Source organism: Hypomesus nipponensis, chromosome 14 (genome assembly GCF_054491055.1).
Source record: "Hypomesus nipponensis isolate SF chromosome 14, ASM5449105v1, whole genome shotgun sequence".
NCBI lineage: Eukaryota > Metazoa > Chordata > Actinopteri > Osmeriformes > Osmeridae > Hypomesus > Hypomesus nipponensis.
In genome coordinates, this window is record NC_140374.1 from 1,928,128 (window position 1) to 1,947,731 (window position 19,604).

Consider the following 19,604-nt stretch of genomic DNA (forward strand, 5'->3'; position numbering starts at 1 on the left):
TATTATTATTATGAGTACTAGTACTACTCCTACTACAGACTTATATAGACCTATCCTGGTACTATGTGCTAGGTTGGGGTATCTCTGCCCCCCCTGTCCAGGACAAGGGGGGGGGGGCTGGGTATCTCTGCCTGACCTTCTGCAGCACGTCCAGGGCGGTGAGGACGGCCTCCTGCAGGCTGGTGAGCACTGCCTCGGTGTAGGAGGGCAGGATGAAGGGCGAGGCGTCGCTGCTGATGGGCACTGACACAGCTCCGTGCAGGATCACCCCCAGCTTCCTCAGGTCCTCCATGCTGAAGCCCCCCTTGATGTGCTGGTACAACGCCGGGAAGATCTGCACCAGCGCTGTGAGGAAGGGCTGGCTGGGGATGAAGGCCTGCTTCTCCGCCGCCGCCGCGCCGGGCGGCCGCGTGCTGTCGGTGCCCGTCCGGTACCACGTGTTCCACGCCGACCACCACAGCACGGAGTCCTCCAGGGCCGACTCCTCCCCTGGGGGCGGGGCCTGGAGCTCGGCGCCGTTGTAGCGCGTGAGGCGCTCGACCAGCGAGTCGGAGCGGACGAGGGGGCGGCCGGCGCCCGCGGCGCTGAGGGGGTCGATGAGGACCGGGAGGACCCCCAGCACGGCCAGGGCGTCGCAGGGCTTGTCGGAGTCTTTACTGGGCGTGACAATCTGGAGGATCTCCTGGAAGCTCTTGAGGGCAGCGAGGGAGACCTCGTTGTTCTTGCTGAGGGCGGCAGACTGGATGTGGTCCAGGAGGACGTCCCACGCCTTGAAGAAGTCTCCTGTGAGGAGACAGCCAGGAGGAGAGGGGAGAGAGGGGCAGGGAATACAATCTCACAAAGCAGTCTCAGTGGATGTAGAACAATCAAACTGTGTGAAGGGATGGAACGTTCCATTATGAAAGTCTTAAATGATACTCCAGGACAGTCTCTCTCTCTGGTCCTCTGAACCCCCCTGCCCTGCATGTTCTAGATGTTCCAACACAAGTTCAGACAGATGCGTTGTTATCCAGCTCAGCAGAAGCCTGACGCCGGGTGTGTTAAAACAGAGAGACATCTGAAACATCCAGGACAGAGTCCCAGGCTGCTCTAACATCTGAAACATCCAGGACAGAGTCCCAGGCTGCTCTAACATCTGAAACATCCAGGACAGAGTCCCAGGCTGCTCTAACATCTGAAACATCCAGGACAGAGTCCCAAGCTGCTCTTCCATCCTGAATCCCCCCCGTAATCGATGTTAAACTCCAGGCCAAGTGCCCTGGTGAGAGAGCTCCACCTAGCTGCTGCAGCAGGTATCTCCTGGTGTTGAAGATGCGGGCCACCCCTGCCAGGGTGAGCACCCAGGTCTCTGCCCACTGCTTCTCCGCCGTGTCCCGCGAGTGGTGGATGAGGATGTTCCCCCCGCCAGACTCGATCTTCTCCTTGTCGGCTGAGGTGGACGAGCTTCTCACGCGGTCTAGCAGGTTGAACAGCACCTGGAGGGTTCATTACACATGGGGTCACACAGGTTCATTACACATGGGGTCACACACTTTTTGAAAACGGCAAATCTGTCTTATTTTTAATCAAGGAAATTATATTTAATTACCGCATCCTTTGTTATAAAAAATGTGTGTGTGCTGGTGGAGGGTCCTGTGTGTGTGTGTGTGCTGGTGGAGGGTCCTGTGTGTGTGTGTGTGTGTGCTGGTGGAGGGTCCTGTGTGTGTGTGTGTGTGCTGGTGGAGGGTCCTGTGTGTGTGTGTGTGTGTGCTGGTGGAGGGTCCTGTGTGTGTGTGTGTGTGCTGGTGGAGGGTCCTGTGTGTGTGTGTGTGTGTGCTGGTGGAGGGTCCTGTGTGTGTGTGTGTGTGTGTGCTGGTGGAGGGCCCTGTGTGTGTGTGCTGGTGTGGAGTCTCTACCTTCCAGACCACGATGTGCCAGGTGGGCTGCTGCAGCAGGGTCCCGTGAGCAGCGATGGTGGAGAACAGGGTCTGTCCAGCGCTCTTCCTCACGGCGGGCCGAGGGTCCACGCACAGCTCCCCCAGCCTGGCGTACAGACACAGCCACAGGCAGTCGAAGGGAGGGGCCGGGTGGAAGGGCCGGTTCAGGGCCTCTCCCCTCTCCTGGGCCTGCTTCTGCAGCGTGGCCTCCTCCCTCTCCAGCTCCTGGGTGATGGCCTCGCCCCTCTGGAAGAAGTAGTCCGAGATGTTCCACTGTGGGGGAACAGATGGGGGGTTAACGCGGTCGGTCATCGCTGACCGCTGTTTGTTTTGGCGTCAAGCTTTCACGAGTTAGACTGAGTCTTAGACTGGATGGTGGAGCGGACAGGGAGTGGATGGTGGAGCGGACAGGGAGTGGATGGTGGAGCGGACAGGGAGTGGATGGTGGAGTGGACAGGGAGTGGATGGTGGAGCGGACAGGGAGTGGATGGTGGAGCGGACAGGGAGTGGATGGTGGAGCGGACAGGGAGTGGATGGTGGAGCGGACAGGGAGTGGATGGTGGAGCGGACAGGGAGTGGATGGTGGAGCGGACAGGGAGTGGATGGTGGAGCGGACAGGGAGTGGATGGTGGAGCGGACAGGGAGTGAGCAGGTGTAGAGGAGAGCGAGCTCCAGGTCTCACCAGGAGGCCGATGGACGTGAGGCTGATGTTGAGCTCCTGGTTCTGCAGGCCGAAGCTGCTAGCTACATCCACTACGATCTGGAGGCACGTGCAAGGCATGGTGGGTAGAAAGTCCGTTACCACCAACTGCAGGCACTGGAAGGCAGTTCGTATCAACGACTCTCTGGTGGGCAGACAAAATGTTCTCGTCAGACAGGGCGCACCGCCACCAACAGACTGGGACTTGACAAAAACATTTTAACATTTGAGTAAACAGTAAAAATAATCTAAGCTTTACAGTTTGTTGATGGTAAATGATCGAGCTGATGAAAAAACACTTCTTACCCCTGGTCACCCCCTCCCTCCCTCTCCCCCTCTCCTACCCCTGGTCACCCCCTCCCTCCCTCTCCCCCTCTCCTACCCCTGGTCACCCCCTCCCTCCCTCTCCCCCTCTCCTACCCCTGGTCACCCCCTCCCTCCCTCTCCCCCTCTCCTACCCCTGGTCACCCCCTCCCTCCCTCTCCCCCTCTCCTACCGCTGGTCACCCCCTCCCTCCCTCCCTCTCCTACCCCTGGTCACCTCTCCCCCTCTCCTACCCCTGGTCACCTCCCTCCCTCTCCTAGCCCTGGTCACCCCTCCCTCCCTCTCCTACCCCTGGTCACCTCCCTCCCTCTCCTACCCCTGGTCACCTCTCCCCCTCTCCTACCCCTGGTCACCTCTCCCCCTCTCCTACCCCTGGTCACCTCTCCCCCTCTCCTACCCCTGGTCACCTCCCTCCCTCTCCTACCCCTGGTCACCTCTCCCCCTCTCCTACCCCTGGTCACCTCCCTCCCTCTCCTACCCCTGGTCACCTCCCTCCCTCTCCTACCCCTGGTCGTTGCGGATGGCTCCTATGACCCCCAGGATGAGGGGCCAGCCGGGGCCCAGGCGGTCCCCCTGGCTCTGCAGGATCTGCAGCACGCTGTCCAGCTGCTTGTGGCGGATGTCAGCGTGCAGCACATTGGACAGCTCCTTCAGCGGGTTCAGCAGCAGCAGCTGCAGCCTCTGGGGAAAGAACACACACATGTTTGAACCTGGATGTGGGACAACAGGGGTCGTGTTTGTACCTGGGTGTGGGACAGGGGGGGGTCGTGTTTGTACCTGGTTGTGGGACAGGGGGGGGTCGTGTTTGTACCTGGGTGTGGGACAGGGGGGGTCGTGTTTGTACCTGGTTGTGGGACAGGGGGGGGTCGTGTTTGTAGGCCAGGCCAGCCTTGATGAGAGCCGTCACAGCCTCTGCACCCCACTCTCTCATCCTGGCGTTCGGGTGCTGGCAGACCTATAAGGGACATCACACACACACACACACACACAGATAAGACACACACACACACTCACAGATCAGAGACAAGACCAACACACACCAAAGAAAAGGTGGGACAGAGACAGAGTATGAGGCAGTGAGAGAGAGAGGGGGGTGTATGTTGTTTCCACCGCGTGTTCACAGTGATTCAGCACCCGAGTGGTCAGACTGATTTGGATCCCCCAGCAAAATCAGGGATTTCATGAAAGTGATCGCTGGATCAAGGAAGGTGGGATGTGATCATTAGGTCCTCGGAGCTCAGCTGGCCTCTGACCTCTGGCGCCGCCGCCTTAGAAGCAACGCTAAATTCACCCAGAAGTGTTAGTGATGTCCGTGTGTCGGCCAACTTGAACGTGGCCCAAGTTGGAGAGAGGGGCGTGTCATCCAGCTTCAGATCAGAGCAATGCAACACGGCTGCATAGACAGGATGAAAACTGTTCCGCAAGGCGTACCGTCCATTGGATTTATTTGCAAAGCAAACATACAGTGTGTAAATCTACACATTGCAGTGTTTCAGCTTCAACATGCTGGACTAAGACGCGACGAGAGAGAGAGAGAGAGAGACAGAGACACAGAGAGAGAGAGAGAGACAGAGACACAGAGAGAGGGAGAGAGAGAGAGAGAGGAAGAAGAGAAGGGGGGAGAAAAGAGAATAATTGTGCTTACCTTCTGCAAAACACACGGGTGCAAAAGAGAGGGAGAGAAACACAACATGAAAGCCCCGTTTCTCACTAACACACATCACACAACACACACAACCACAACTAACACACACTAACCACACAAAACTAGTTCCACATTCAGTGGAGGACAGACTGAAGCCAGATGCAGTGTTATAATGACAGCAGTGAGTGAGTAAACTGTCTGGGAGAGCCATCCACCACCTGGCCAGGGCCCCGGGTCCTCAACCCTGGAACCCCTCGCTTCATTCCAGACGTCCAGGGGGCGTTACCGACGAGCGCAGACCAGAATGCCTCTGGACAGGACAGAACTGGGTCTAGATACCCAGCCAGTCAGAGGCAGGAAACAGGAAGCAGGAAGCAGGGTTCGTACCTCCAGCAGGTGTCCTGTGAGAGGCCTCCACAGGATCTCTATCCGGTCCATGTTCACCAGCCCCGTCTCCAGCAGCTTAGCCACTGCAAACAGAGACGGCTCCTGCAACCACACACACACACACTCTGAACTCCTGCTACCACACACACACACTCTGAACTCCTGCTACCAGACACACACTCAGAGGTCCAGACACACACACACACACTCCAGCCGGGTCTGCTGTCTGATGTCTTCTCTGATTGGTTACCTTGTTAGTTCCGTATGCCATCTCCATGGCCTCCAGAGACAAGGAGCAGAGAGCGTTGATCAGGTGATGTAGGGACACGTCATCAAGGTACCTACACACACACACACACACACCATGTAACACACACCAATAGATAGTCATAAGAAGGGGAAGTGGAGGTGTGACTAAGGATCCTCACTGTGAGCTCTCAAACAGCCTGGATAAGATGTTGGATATGACAGGCAGATCTGTCATCACAGCAGTGGTCAGCACCTGCAGAGACACACACACACACACACACACACACACACACGGGTCAGTACAAGGGTGTGGGTCTGCAGCGCTGGGTGGAGGTGTGTGTGACGTGCTGTGTGTGTGGTGTGTGTGTGTGGTGTGTGTGACGTGCTGTGTGTCCCTGCTGTGTGTGTGTGGAGCAGGTCTCACCGTGCTGGGCCCCTCCACAGCCCTGCCCGGCCTCAGGGCCCCGCCGGCCCCTGGTTTGAGCCCCAGGATCCACACCAGGTGCTGCAGGGGGAGGAGGCACACACAGCTGTCACACACTGACGCTAACACAGGGACAGGAACAGGGACAGGAACAGGGCCAGGAGCAGGAGCAGGGACAGGGACAGGGACAGGGACAGGGACAGGAACAGGGCCAGGGACAGGGACAGGGCCAGGAGCAGGGACAGGGACAGGGACAGGAACAGGGCCAGGAGCAGGGACAGGAACAGGGCCAGGAACAGGGACAGGAGCAGGGACAGGAACAGGGCCAGGAACAGGGACAGGAACAGGAACAGGGACAGGGACAGGGACAGGGACAGGGACAGGAACAGGGCCAGGGACAGGGACAGGGCCAGGAGCAGGGACAGGGACAGGGACAGGGACAGGAACAGGGCCAGGAGCAGGGACAGGAGCAGGGCCAGGAACAGGGACAGGGACAGGGCCAGGAACAGGGCCAGGAACAGGGCCAGGAACAGGGACAGGAACAGGGCCAGGAACAGGGCCAGGAACAGGGACAGGAACAGGGACAGGAGCAGGGCCAGGAACAGGGCCAGGGACAGGGACAGGAGCAGGGCCAGGAACAGGGCCAGGGACAGGGACAGGAGCAGGGACAGGAACAGGGCCAGGAACAGGGCCAGGAACAGGGACAGGAGCAGGGACAGGAACAGGGCCAGGGCCAGGAACAGGGACAGGAACAGGGACAGGAACAGGGACAGGAACAGGGACAGGAACAGGGCCAGAAGCAGGGCCAGGAACAGGGCCAGGAACAGGGCCAGAAGCAGGGCCAGGAACAGGGCCAGGAACAGGGCCAGGGACAGGGCCAGGAACAGGGACAGGAACAGGGACAGGAACAGGGCCAGGAACAGGGCCAGGAACAGGGACAGGGCCAGGAACAGGGCCAGGGCCAGGAACAGGGCCAGGAACAGGGCCAGGAGCAGGGCCAGGAACAGGGACAGGAACAGGGCCAGGAACAGGGCCAGGAACAGGGACAGGAACAGGGACAGGAGCAGGGCCAGGAACAGGGCCAGGGACAGGGACAGGAGCAGGGCCAGGAACAGGGCCAGGGACAGGAGCAGGGACAGGAACAGGGCCAGGAACAGGGCCAGGAACAGGGCCAGGAACAGGGACAGGAGCAGGGACAGGAACAGGGCCAGGGCCAGGGCCAGGGCCAGGGCCAGGAACAGGGACAGGAACAGGGACAGGAACAGGGACAGGAACAGGGACAGGAACAGGGACAGGAACAGGGCCAGGAGCAGGGCCAGGAACAGGGCCAGGAACAGGGCCAGGGACAGGGCCAGGAACAGGGACAGGAACAGGGACAGGAACAGGGCCAGGAGCAGGGCCAGGAGCAGGGCCAGGAACAGGGCCAGGAACAGGGCCAGGAACAGGGACAGGAGCAGGGCCAGGAACAGGGCCAGGAACAGGGACAGGAGCAGGGCCAGGAGCAGGGCCAGGAGCAGGGCCAGGAACAGGGCCAGGAACAGGGCCAGGAGCAGGGAAAGGACGACAGCCCTGGAGGCTCTTAGGATGGCTGAGGGGCAGTTCTATGGGTGAATGTGAAGCCCTGTGTGACGTTGCTTGTAAAAGGGGCAGTACAGATCAAACGGGATTCTGACTTGATACGAGACGTGGAAGGAGGAGGGGGGGGGGGAGTGTGTGTGCACCTGTAGCGTGGCCAGGACCAGCTGCCATGACGACCCCAGCACAGCTCCGTGGCAGTGGGCCAGGTTCAGCAGTGTGCGCATGCACTGGATGTTCTTAGCCGTCAGCTGGGACACACACACACACACGGGGAGAGAAAGCATACTGTGATGTATCAACTTGCTGCATGTGTGACATTTTTGACAGCGTCTGTGAAAAAGGTGGGTATTTCAGCGGTGTGTGTGTGTGTGTGTGTGTGCTCACCACCACAGTTCCCTGAGGCTGGACAGTGAGAGGCTGTCCTACTGCCACCACTTGCTGGTGGGACTCACTGGAGGGGCTGATGATCTGCACACTGTGACCCTGGATGGAGTAGGCTGTGGACACACACACACACGCACAGGGACACACACACACACAGGGACACAGACACACACACACACACACACAGGGACACAGACACACACACACACACACACACACACACACACAGGGACACACACACACACACAGGGACACACACACACACACACACACACACAGGGACACACACACACGCACAGGGACACACACACACACGCACAGGGACACACACACACAGGGACACAGACACACACACACACACACAGGGACACACACACACACACACAGGGACACACACACACACAGGGACACAGACACACACACACACAGACACACACACACACACACACACACAGGGACACACACACACACACACAGGGACACACACACACACACACACAGGGACACACACACACACACACACACAGGGACACACACACACACACACACAGGGACACAGACACACACACAGGGACACAGACACACACACACACACACAAAGCTTGAGTTAGAGATTCAGAAACTGACAAGTTGAGACTGAGAGCGTGTGTGTGTGTGTGCAGCCCCCCTGCCCCCCAGCCCCCTGCCCCCCAGCCCCACCCTTGTTGGAGAGGTTCCCGGCGCTGCAGCAGAGAACGGTGAGGGCGTAGTGTGGCGGCAGGGAGGCCTTGCACACGGCTGTGATGAAGGCGTCGCGGGGCGTCACCAGGCCCAGGCGGCCGCACAGCCACGCCAGACTCAGCTCCGCCTTCAGGATGCTCTCTGTCGCCGCCTCGTCCGTGCTGACACACAACACCAGCACGCGTTAGGGTTAGCATTACTAACACACAACAGCAGCACGCGTTAGGGTTAGCATTACTAACACACAACAGCAGCACAGGCTAGGGTTAGCATTACTAACACACAACAGCAGCACAGGCTAGGGTTAGCATTACTAACACACAACAGCAGCACAGGCTAGGGTTAGCATTACTAACACACAACAGCAGCACGCGTTACGGTTAGCATTACTAACACACAACACCAGCACGTGTTAGGGTTAACATTACTAACACACAACAGCAGCATGCGTTAGGGTTAGCATTACTAACACACAACAGCAGCACGCGTTAGGGTTAGCATTACTAACACACAACAGCAGCACGCGTTAGGGTTAGCATTACTAACACACAACAGCAGCACGCGTTAGGGTTAGCATTACTAACACACAACAGCAGCACAGGCTAGGGTTAGCATTACTAACACACAACAGCAGCACAGGCTAGGGTTAGCATTACTAACACACAACAGCAGCACAGGCTAGGGTTAGCATTACTAACACACAACAGCAGCACGCGTTACGGTTAGCATTACTAACACACAACACCAGCACGTGTTAGGGTTAGCATTACTAACACACAACAGCAGCATGCGTTAGGGTTAGCATTACTAACACACAACAGCAGCATGCGTTAGGGTTAGCATTACTAACACACAACAGCAGCACGCGTTAGGGTTAGCATTACTAACACACAACACCAGCACGTGTTAGGGTTAGCATTACTAACACACAACAGCAGCACGCGTTAGGGTTAGCATTACTAACACACAACAGCAGCACAGGCTAGGGTTAGCATTACTAACACACAACAGCAGCACAGGCTAGGGTTAGCATTACTAATACTAAATAGTAGTAGTACTATGTTATTATTACAGTTGTATTGTTATTATTACTATATTACTGTATTAATTATTATACTATATAAATTATTTTTACATTATACTTTTTATCTGATAGATGTTAAACACTTCTAGTTCTGTGACAAGTGTCGAACACCTCCTGTGGTTCTGTGACAGGTGTTGAACACCTCCTGTGGTTCTGTGACAGGTGTTGAACACCTCCTGTGGTTCTGTGGCAGGTGTGGATGAGGGAGCCCTACCTGGCGTCCAGCAGGAGAGAGAGGGCTGCCAGCAGACCACACCAGCACGCTCCCACCATCTCCTCCCACACCAGGTGAGCTCCTGGGAGGAGCACAGAGACAAACACACCTCGTAAGGAACACTCGCACTCACAATACAACATCTGGATTCAAGACTCCCAGCATGACCACTAGGGGTCAGTAGAGCACAGACAGCCTGTTCAGCCTACCCTCCCTCTGTTCTCTCCACTCCCCCCCTCCCCCTCAACAGGCTGGGCCTCCTCCCCCCCCTCACCAGGTGCAGGCTGGGCCTCCCCCCCCCCCCCCTCACCAGGTGTAGGCTGGGCCTCCCCCCCCCCCCCCCCCTCACCAGGTGCAGGCTGGGCCTCCCCCCCCCCCCCTCACCAGGTGCAGGCTGGGCCTCCCCCCCCTCACCAGGTGTAGGCTGGGCCCCCCCCCCCCCCCTCACCAGGTGCAGGCTGGGCCTCCCCTCCCCCCCCCTCACCAGGTGCAGGCTGGGCCTCCCCCCCCCCCCTCACCAGGTGCAGGCTGGCCCTCCCCCCCCCCTCACCAGGTGCAGGCTGGGCCTCCCCCCCCTCACCAGGTGCAGGCTGGGCCTCCCCCCCCCCCCCCTCACCAGGTGCAGGCTGGCCCTCCCCCCCCCCTCACCAGGTGTAGGCTGGGCCTCCCCCCCCCCCCCTCACCAGGTGTAGGCTGGGCCTCCCCCCCCCCCCCTCACCAGGTGTAGGCTGGGCCTCCCCCCCCCCCCCTCACCAGGTGCAGGCTGGCCCTCCCCCCCCCCCCTCACCAGGTGTAGGCTGGGCCTCCCCCCCCCCCCTCACCAGGTGTAGGCTGGGCCTCCCCCCCCCCCCCCTCACCAGGTGCAGGCTGGGCCTCCCCCCCCTCACCAGGTGCAGGCTGGGCCTCCAGGTCTGGCTGGTTCTCCCTGCGCTCTGCCAGCTCTGCCTCCTCCTTGGCCAGCTCCCTCTCGATCATGGAGGTGATGCCTCTCACCAGGTCCAGCAGCGCGCCGAACGCCACCGACATGGCATAGCCCTCGGGGATGGAGGGGGGCTCCACCTTGTCCAGCATCTCCAGGCTGGGAGGGGGGAGGGAGGAGGGGAGCATGGGGTTTATCTGTCCAATAACAGCTCCTGCATGACCAAGCCGTTTGTCATCATTACAGTGCTATTTGCACGCTGTGCATGTTTGTGTGGGGTGTGTGTGTGTCTGTGTGTGTGGTGTGTGTCTGTGTGTGGTGTGTGTCTGTGTGTGTCGTGTGTGTGTGTGTGTGTGTGGTGTGTGTGTCTGTGTGTGTGTGTGGTGTATGTCTGTGTGTGTCTGTGTGTGGTGTGCGTCTGTGTGTGTCTGTGTGTGCTGTGTCTATGTGTGGTGTGTGTCTGTGTGTGTGTGCGGTGTGTGTGTGCTGTGTCTGTGTGTGGTGTGTGTCTGTGTGGTGTGTCTGTGTGTGTGTGTGTGTGGGGTGGTGTGTGTGTATCTGTGTGTGTGGTGTGTGTGTGTGTGTGTGTGTGTGGTGTGTGTGTGTGTGACACGTGTGGTGTGTGAGGCGTGTCCTCACTAGGTAGCCTTGGCGCTGCCCTGCACGCTGACGGTCACCAGAGGGATCCAGATGCCCCGGTACTCAAAGGCAGCCTGGGGGCTCAGACTGGAGCTCACCCCCCCTGCACCCTGCCCCCCCTGGGACGAGCCCTGGGCCCCAGGGCCCGACACCCCTGGGGGGGGGGGGGCAGAGGAGAGAAGTGGAGAAGGAAGAAGGAAGGAGAGGAAGGAAGGAAGTTCAAGGTCATCATTAGTCTGACAGGCTTCAAGAAAACTAAAAAGAAATCATCCTCATTTTACCAGCGAGAAGATTCGGTCAACAAAATCATCTATCATCCCTCCTTCTCAACTCAATGGATCCTTGCTTTCCTCCCACCCTATCTCCTGTCCCTCCTCCCCCCTCACCAGGTGTGTTGGCGGTGGCAGCAGGGTTGCCTGTGTTGAGGGTGATGAAGAGGGACTGGATGAAGGAGCCCAGGGCGTTGACGATGTCTCGGAACACCTTGGTGGAGTGTTGCTTCATGTCGTACGACTGGCAGAACGACCTGGGGGGAGAGACTGACGGTCACAGCAGGAAGCACTGGGGGGCAGCACTGGGACAGGGGTTATGTGAAGCGGACAGAGGGATCAGATGTGGTGTGTGTGTGTGTGTATCAGGGTGTGTGTGTGCTCACCGCAGCAGGTGAGGCTGCACACACAGCCGGTGGACTGACTCCACAGCCACAGCTCTCAGCCAGTGAGGCTTCTCTCCATCCAGGAACTTCACCAGCAGAGACAAGAAGATCTCACACTCTGTCACCTGCCACACACACACACACACAGACCATACACACACACGCACAGACCATACACACACGCACACACACAGACCATACACACAATTAGCATGAAGCCTACTGAGACTGTGCCTGTATGTATATGTGTGTATCTGACTGTGTGTGTGTATATGTCAGTGTGTGTGTGTGTGTAGCACAGCCCCTCACCAGCAGGCTGTAGAAGTGCTTGATGAGCACAGACACCACCCTGAGCAGCCGCATGCAGATGGGGAAGTAGGGCTTCTCCACCAGGGCCGGGGACGGGCCGCTGGCCCCCTGACGGAACTTGATGTTGGGGGAGAACAGCTTGATGACCAGGGGACACACGCGCTCCTTCAGCAGGAAGCTGAACTCCTGGTGCTGGGGGGAGGAGGAGGGGAGGAGAGGAGGAGGAGAGGAGAGGGGGGAGAGGAGAGGAGGAGAGAGAGGAGGAGAGGGGGGGGGGAGAGGAGAGGAGGAGGAGAGGGGGGGAGAGGTGGAGGAGGAGGAGAGGAGAGGGGGGGGGAGAGGAGAGGAGGAGAGAGAGGAGGAGAGAGAGGAGGAGGGGAGGAGAGGGGGGGAGAGGTGGAGGGGGAGGAGAGGAGAGGGGGGGAGAGGAGGGGGAGGGGGAGGAGAGGAGGAGAGGAGGGGGGGGAGGTGGAGGGGGATAGGAGGAGGAGAGGAGAGGAGAGGGGGGGAGAGGAGGAGGGGGAGGGGGAGGAGAGGAGGAGAGAGAGGAGGAGAGGAAAGGAGGAAAGGAGAGGAGGAGGGGAGGAGAAGAGAGAGAGGAGGAGAGGAAAGGAGGAGAGAGAGGAAAGGAGGAGGAGAGGAGAGGGGGAGAGGAGAAAGAGGAGGAGAGGAAAGGAGGAGAGAGAGGAGAGGAGGAGAAGAGGAGGGGGAAGAGAGGAGGAGAGAGAGAGGAGGAAGGGATGCATCTCTAGTATCAGTATTCAGCTGGAGCAGTGGAATCAAAATCCGATCAAAATCAAAGTCTGATATTTTAGAAGCTGGGAATGTTTACTGCACAGATTTATATCTGGCATCGAGTGTCGCTCGCTTCCTCCGGAACTCCCAGTCTCTTTTTCTCCATCAGTAAAGTGTGGGTGAGGGCGACACCACCCCAGCAGTGAGGCTGGGAGGCCAGCAGTGAGGTGGTGTCTGGTGGGCTGTCTCTACCTCCAGGAACACCCCGGGGAAGTCGTTCAGGACCGACTCCAGCAGCTCCAGCCCGAAGGTGCGCGTCATCTCCGTCATCCCCACCAGCCAGTAGGGGGCGTCTGCGTTCACCAGCTGGCACAGGTCCTGGAGGGAACACGAGGGACGGGCTGAGGATTTTATGGGTTCAAGCCGCAAACTAGTCCTGGTTCGCCAGACTTGTCAAAGGCTATTTTCCTTTTTAGTTGATTCATCCTGTTAGTTCTTCACTATCTGGGTCTCAGAAATTCTGATTTCTGAAGAAGTGAGAATGGTGCCTAGTTAGTGAGGAACTGAGAAGTTGGCGGAACGTTCTGGGTCTACGAGATGGTAGACGGGGAGGATGTATATAATGGTAGTTCCGGAGCCCTGTGACCGGGTGGAGGGAGAGGTCTGTCTCCCCCTGGTGGACTGACCTGGAACAGCATGTAGGCGTCCTTGGCACTGGGCCGTAGCGTGCTGACAGACCTGCGGTTGGTGTTACCCTGGGTGGGAGGGGGGAGCTCAGCCACACCTGGAGGAGGAGGAGGGGCAGGAGGGGTGGGAGGGGGAGGAGTAAGATATATGTGAGAGAAGAAAGAGAGAGATAGAGGGGGCCATGCGGAGCGCCGCGAGGCGTCTGATTGGCCGGCGTGCGGGTCAGCTGACCTTTGAAGCGGTCGTCCTCGGCGACCATCCTCTCAAACACCACGGTAACCACCTGCCGTACTGTGGCTGCTGCTGTGTTGTTGGTGATGTTGTCCTTGGTGAAGTGGAGCCGGAAACACAGCACAATGGCCTGGGGGGAGGGGGGAGAGGTAGGTGTGTGTGTGCACCTTAGACAGGACCGCGTCGTGGACCACAGTGTTGTAGGGGTCAAACGATTATCGGCGTGGCCAATTATCGGCGTTGTTATTAAGCATTTTTATGGTTATTGGTATCGGTGATTTTCAAAACCGATTTGCCGATGCAATATATATATTTATTTTCATAATGTGTTCATTTGTTGCTTGTTGTGGTTAAAATGTACTTTCACGTTTTTCAAAATGTTGACAGAATGCTTCTGGATGCTCCCTGCACTTTGTATGTTATTATTATTATGAATATTAATGTTGTTATTAACAGTTCTCAGAATTAAAGATATGGTTACAATAATTTAAAGAGAGTCTTTGTCAGAGGTCTTCTTATTCTTAATTTTGACATTATTTTTCATTTTTACACTCGACATATATATCGGTTCAAAAAATCGGTTATCGGTCTACTTGATCTATAATAATCGGTATCAGCATCGGTCCTGAAAAACGCATATCGGTCAACCCTCAAGTGTTGGTGCTGAGCAGGTGTCTGTGTGTGTACCTTAGACAGGACCTCGTCGTGGACCACAGTGTTGGTGGTGAGCAGGACCAGGACGGTCTGCAGCAGCTTGAGTTCCTCCAGACCGTTCTCCATCAACTGCCACAACATGTTGATGATGTTTCCTGCCGCAGCCTGCACACACACACACACACTTCAGACTTGTACACCCAGGGGGCAGTGTAGCAGTCACTCACACACACATCATCTGGGGACACTGAACCCAACAGGGCCACAAGCTCACAGGTTTCTCCTCCTGGCTGTGTTAAGCAGCAGGCTATCTGCTCGGAGACACGTCTCACTCTGACCCAGACTGCAGCCAACACCAGCCTGGAGGTCTCAGCAGACGTCCAGGCTGGCGTCGGCTGTGGAGATTACGTCTGTCATTCAGAAGAGCAGGAGCAGGAGGAGGAAGAGACAGTCTCTTTCTAGTCTGGAAGAGTGCTCAGAGCTGTAGCTGATAGCAGACAGAGAGATGAGATTCTGGAGAGAGAGCTGCGTGCATATGTCTGTATAACTGTTCTGACAACACGCTCCAGTCCAGCTCCTAGTGTTCCCATGTGAAGCCTCTGTTAGACCCACATGGTCCAGACAGCTTGATGCAGCCTGCTGCAGCCATGAGCAACGCAGCCTGGTCCTGGAGGGAACCAGGAAGAGAGACCTGCTGGAGGGTCTGACCACTTCACTTTCAAGACAAGTAACTGGTATTGATTTCAGGGAGTTTGTGTGTGTGACTGTGTTTGCGCTGGATGATGTGTGTGTGTGTGTCTTTGTGATCCGAGTTTGTTTGCCTGTACCTTTGTTTATTTAGTCTGCGTGCGTGGCTGACTGATATGTGAGTGTGTGTGTGTATGGTGTGTGTATGGTGTGTGTGTGTGTGAGTGTGTGTCTGTATGGTGTCTGTATGGTGTGTGTATGGTGTGTGTGTGTGTGTGTGTGTGTGAGTCTCACCTCCGACACCACCTCATGGGACATGAGTCTCTGGATAGCAGCCAGACACAGCTGGGTGATCTTGGGCTCCTTGGTGCCACAGCCCATCAGGAAGGGCTGGACCACCTCAGAGCTGTTCTCCTTCAGAGCTGTCCACACACACACACACACACACCACACACACACACACCAGATACAAGACAACCACCAGACACAAGACACACACACCGTTACAGTAAACCATTAAAGCATCAACATTGGTACACAAAAACATTTCTTTCGGAAAGCGCACACACACACACACACACACACACACACTAATTGGCTCTAGTAAGTTATGATGCTGAAATACACAAGCCTCAAATGTTGGCAGCTAATTCACATTGCAATACTGAACCACAATGCAATACTGAATCACAATGCAATACTGAACCACAATGCAATACTGAATCACAATGCAATACTGAACCACAATGCAATACTGAAGCACAATGCAATACTGAACCACAATGCAATACTGAAACACAATGCAATACTGAACCACAATGCAATACTGAACCACAATGCAATACTGAACCACAATGCAATGCTGAACCACAATGCAATACTGAAACACAATGCAATACTGAACCAAACTCAGAGCTCAGAGTGACAGATCATTATATTTGATCATCTCATGTCATTCAACAAGCAGGCCTTCCAGGACCAGCAGAGATCTATCCATCAGGCTGCTGATGCACACCTAGCTGCAGCATTACCATGGATCAAAACCCTGGAACATAATTATGAGTGGGCCGCTGGTTTGCTCACTGAATAATTCCAACCTACTGAAGGGGTTCTCTCTTCAATCACAGAACAAGAACAGCTCTCTGAAGTCAAAAGTCACCAAATAAGGCATCCCCTAACCCTAACCCTTCCAAACCGACCACAGATGAACCACACAGGGTCAAAAACTACAACTGTGATCAGTGATGCAGGTGACCATATGCACTCATAGGTATCACTCCTGCTCCAGTCTCCTGGATCCCCCCCCCCCTCCCACCCCCCCCCCCCCTTCGCCCGCTCACCTGCAAGTATTTCCGTATTCCTCGCTGCGATGGTCTTGATCTTCACAATGCCCGACTCTGCCGCCTGGAACCGAAGCAAAGACAGAGAGAGACCGTTATTCATCGTTCCTCATTGTTCCTCACGGCCAAACTGCCGACTGGGCGTTAACCGCAGACGCTTGTTTCCTCAGCATGTTGTCGACTCGTCATCAACACCCTCTCGCTGGGTCGTTTCATTCCCGAAACAGACAAACGTCTGCACCTGCTCAACTGACAACCACCTGGTTTTGTGGGTTGATATTTAATCGAGAAGTCTAGTCTAGTGAATTAAATGACAGGCCGGTATTCTACCATGGCTATTTAAAAATGGCGGGTTTGTGCAGGATTCTCTCAGACCAGTCAGTAGTCTGTTGTGTTTTCACGTCACCTTTTGGTGTAGTCCCAGCTCGCTTGGAGCTTCGATGGAGCACACAATCTGAAATGACCCAAAAAGTACCAGGTAGTCAGGTACACTTGATGGAAAACTACAGAAGGCCAGTAGAGCTGGGTTGTGTTGAGCCATTTCTGCTCAGTAGAATAACATCATAGGATAGCTGCTCTCAACATGTTTTAACACCTCCGGTAAGAGAGACTTCACCCCCTTATCATTCCTGAGAGGGAGCGAGGGAGGAATAGAGGGGATCACTGTGATCAGTCCAATAGAGGGATCACTGTGATCAGTCCAATAGAGGGATCACTGTGATCAGTCCAATAGAGGGATCACTGTGATCAGTCCAATAGAGGGATCACTGTGATCAGTCCAATAGAGGGATCACTGTGATCAGTCCAATAGAGGGATCACTGTGATCAGTCCAATAGAGGGATCACTGTGATCAGTCCAATAGAGGAGATCACTGTGATCAGTCCAATAGAGGGATCACTGTGATCAGTCCAATAGAGGGACCACTGTGATCAGTCCAATAGAGGGACCACTGTGATCAGTCCAATAGAGGGACCACTGTGATCAGTCCAATAGAGGGATCACTGTGATCAGTCCAATAGAGGGATCACTGTGATCAGTCCAATAGAGGGATCACTGTGATCAGTCCAATAGAGGGATCACTGTGATCAGTCCAATAGAGGGATCACTGTGATCAGTCCAATAGAGGGATCACTGTGATCAGTCCAATAGAGGGACCACTGTGATCAGTCCAATAGAGGGATCACTGTGATCAGTCCAATAGAAGGATCACTGTGATCAGTCCAATAGAGGGATCACTGTGATCAGTCCAATAGAGGGATCACTGTGATCAGTCCAATAGAGGAGATCACTGTGATCAGTCCAATAGAGGGACCACTGTGATCAGTCCAATAGAGGGATCACTGTGATCAGTCCAATAGAGGGATCACTGTGATCAGTCCAATAGAGGAGATCACTGTGATCAGTCCAATAGAGGAGATCACTGTGATCAGTCCAATAGAGGGACCACTGTGATCAGTCCAATAGAGGGATCACTGTGATCAGTCCAATAGAGGGATCACTGTGATCAGTCCAATAGAGGGATCACTGTGATCAGTCCAATAGAGGGATCAATGTGATCAGTCCAATAGAGGAGATCACTGTGATCAGTCCAATAGAGGGACCACTGTGATCAGTCCAATAGAGGGATCACTGTGATCAGTCCAATAGAGGGATCACTGTGATCAGTCCAATAGAGGGATCACTGTGATCAGTCCAATAGAGGGATCACTGTGATCAGTCCAATAGAGGGATCACTGTGATCAGTCCAATAGAGGAGATCACTGTGATCAGTCCAATAGGAAATTGAAACTTTAACAAAGAAGGCTTGCCGACATGTCTGTTGAGAGAAAGAGGATCAGGGCACCGCAGAGAGGTTCGGGAGGGATGGAGAGAGGAAGGAGAGTGAGGAAGGAGAGACCGCTGAGGAAGAAAGAGACTAAATAGAAGAAATATAGAAATAGCGGGGGGAGGGGGGGACGACAACCATGCTTTGTTCAGAGTAGTTCAACAGAGGCTTCTTTATTTCTCTCTCTCTCCAGCAGACGCAAGACTGTCAAGGCATCCTCTCTCTCTCACTTCTCACCCCCTCCCTCCCTGCCCGGTCCTGTCGTACTCCCTATCCACCTCTCTCCCCCCCCCCTCTCTTCATCTTTCTCTCTCCCCCTCTCCGTCTCTCTCTCTCCCCCTCTCTCTCCAGCTCTCTTTCTTCCTCCCCCTCTCTCTTTCTCCCCCTCTCTCTCCACCTCTCTTTCTCCCCCCCCCCTCTCTCTTCTCCCCCCCCTCTCTCTTTCTCTCCCACTCTCTCCCCCCTCTCTCTCCCACAGCTCACCCCTTCCCTGCCCAATCCTGTCGTACTCTCTCTCCCTCTCCTGGCCTCATCTTTCACGTCGTTTCTCCTCCCTCTCTCTCCTCTCTCCCTGACTCCTCCTCTCTTCCTGACTCCTCCTCTCTTCCTGACTCCTCCTCTCTTCCTGACTCCTCCTCTCTTCCTGACTCCTCCTCTCTCCCTGACTCCTCCTCTCTCCCTGACTCCTCCTCTCTCCCTGACTCCTCCTCTCTCCCTGACTCCTCCTCTCTTCCTGACACCTCCTCTCTCCCTGACTCCTCCTCTCTTCCTGACTCCTCCTCTCTTCCTGACTCCTCCTCTCTCCCTGACTCCTCCTCTCTCCCTGACTCCTCCTCTCTTCCTGACTCCTCCTCTCCTCCTGACTCCTCCTCTCCTCCTGACTCCTCCTCTCTTCCTGATTCCAGTTCTGCAATCATTTCAACATCAGCGGCAACAGCTGGCCGCTCGTGACCACTTTGAAAACAGCATGTCATTTGGCAACACGAAACCAGCAGAGCTTTATTGAGCTCCATAAGTATCCACATGAGTCACAGCTATGAGGGAGAGTGCCATGGAAAACGTTAACAGAGCTTAAGCTGTCTTTTTACACCTCACAAACTAGCAATTTACCCTTGAATTACTGTTTGAAAAGTGATCGTAACAAATTGAAATGTAGTCATTCCAGGCAACGGCTCCAATTGGAGGCGAATCTCTGTGCTGGACCTACTTTTTAAACAAGTGACTGTATTCTTCTAGTCCGTGAAAGCACACAGAGCCCTCAGTTCAGCCTATCACAGCCACGTTACTTCCTCATGGC

General features: G+C 55.6%; 1 protein-coding gene across 6 annotated transcripts in view; it reads right to left on the reverse strand.

Annotated features, from left to right (window-relative positions):
* The window catches only part of mon2 (MON2 homolog, regulator of endosome-to-Golgi trafficking), a 34,569-nt gene that overhangs the window by 10,241 nt on the left and 4,724 nt on the right, over positions 1-19,604 (reverse strand). For 5 of the 6 annotated variants that reach the window (XM_084672067.1, XM_084672065.1, XM_084672066.1 and 2 more), the window contains exons 2-26: positions 16,482-16,545; positions 15,436-15,563; positions 14,488-14,619; positions 13,801-13,930; positions 13,569-13,666; positions 13,135-13,260; positions 12,148-12,339; positions 11,839-11,963; positions 11,570-11,709; positions 11,184-11,337; positions 10,513-10,703; positions 9,626-9,707; positions 8,307-8,488; positions 7,608-7,720; positions 7,367-7,471; positions 5,646-5,726; positions 5,401-5,474; positions 5,223-5,313; positions 4,973-5,074; positions 3,785-3,895; positions 3,446-3,621; positions 2,599-2,761; positions 1,896-2,189; positions 1,277-1,475; positions 137-783 (exon numbers count right to left, since the gene is read on the reverse strand). In XM_084672067.1, coding sequence (XP_084528193.1) covers positions 137-783; positions 1,277-1,475; positions 1,896-2,189; positions 2,599-2,761; positions 3,446-3,621; positions 3,785-3,895; positions 4,973-5,074; positions 5,223-5,313; positions 5,401-5,474; positions 5,646-5,726; positions 7,367-7,471; positions 7,608-7,720; positions 8,307-8,488; positions 9,626-9,707; positions 10,513-10,703; positions 11,184-11,337; positions 11,570-11,709; positions 11,839-11,963; positions 12,148-12,339; positions 13,135-13,260; positions 13,569-13,666; positions 13,801-13,930; positions 14,488-14,619; positions 15,436-15,563; positions 16,482-16,545 — 3,900 coding nt within the window. Of the gene's footprint in view, positions 1-136; positions 784-1,276; positions 1,476-1,895; positions 2,190-2,598; positions 2,762-3,445; positions 3,622-3,784; positions 3,896-4,972; positions 5,075-5,222; positions 5,314-5,400; positions 5,475-5,645; positions 5,727-7,366; positions 7,472-7,607; positions 7,721-8,306; positions 8,489-9,625; positions 9,708-10,512; positions 10,704-11,183; positions 11,338-11,569; positions 11,710-11,838; positions 11,964-12,147; positions 12,340-13,134; positions 13,261-13,568; positions 13,667-13,800; positions 13,931-14,487; positions 14,620-15,435; positions 15,564-16,481; positions 16,546-19,514; positions 19,534-19,604 lie in introns of those variants that run through there. The other variant, XM_084672068.1, reaches the window with a different exon arrangement.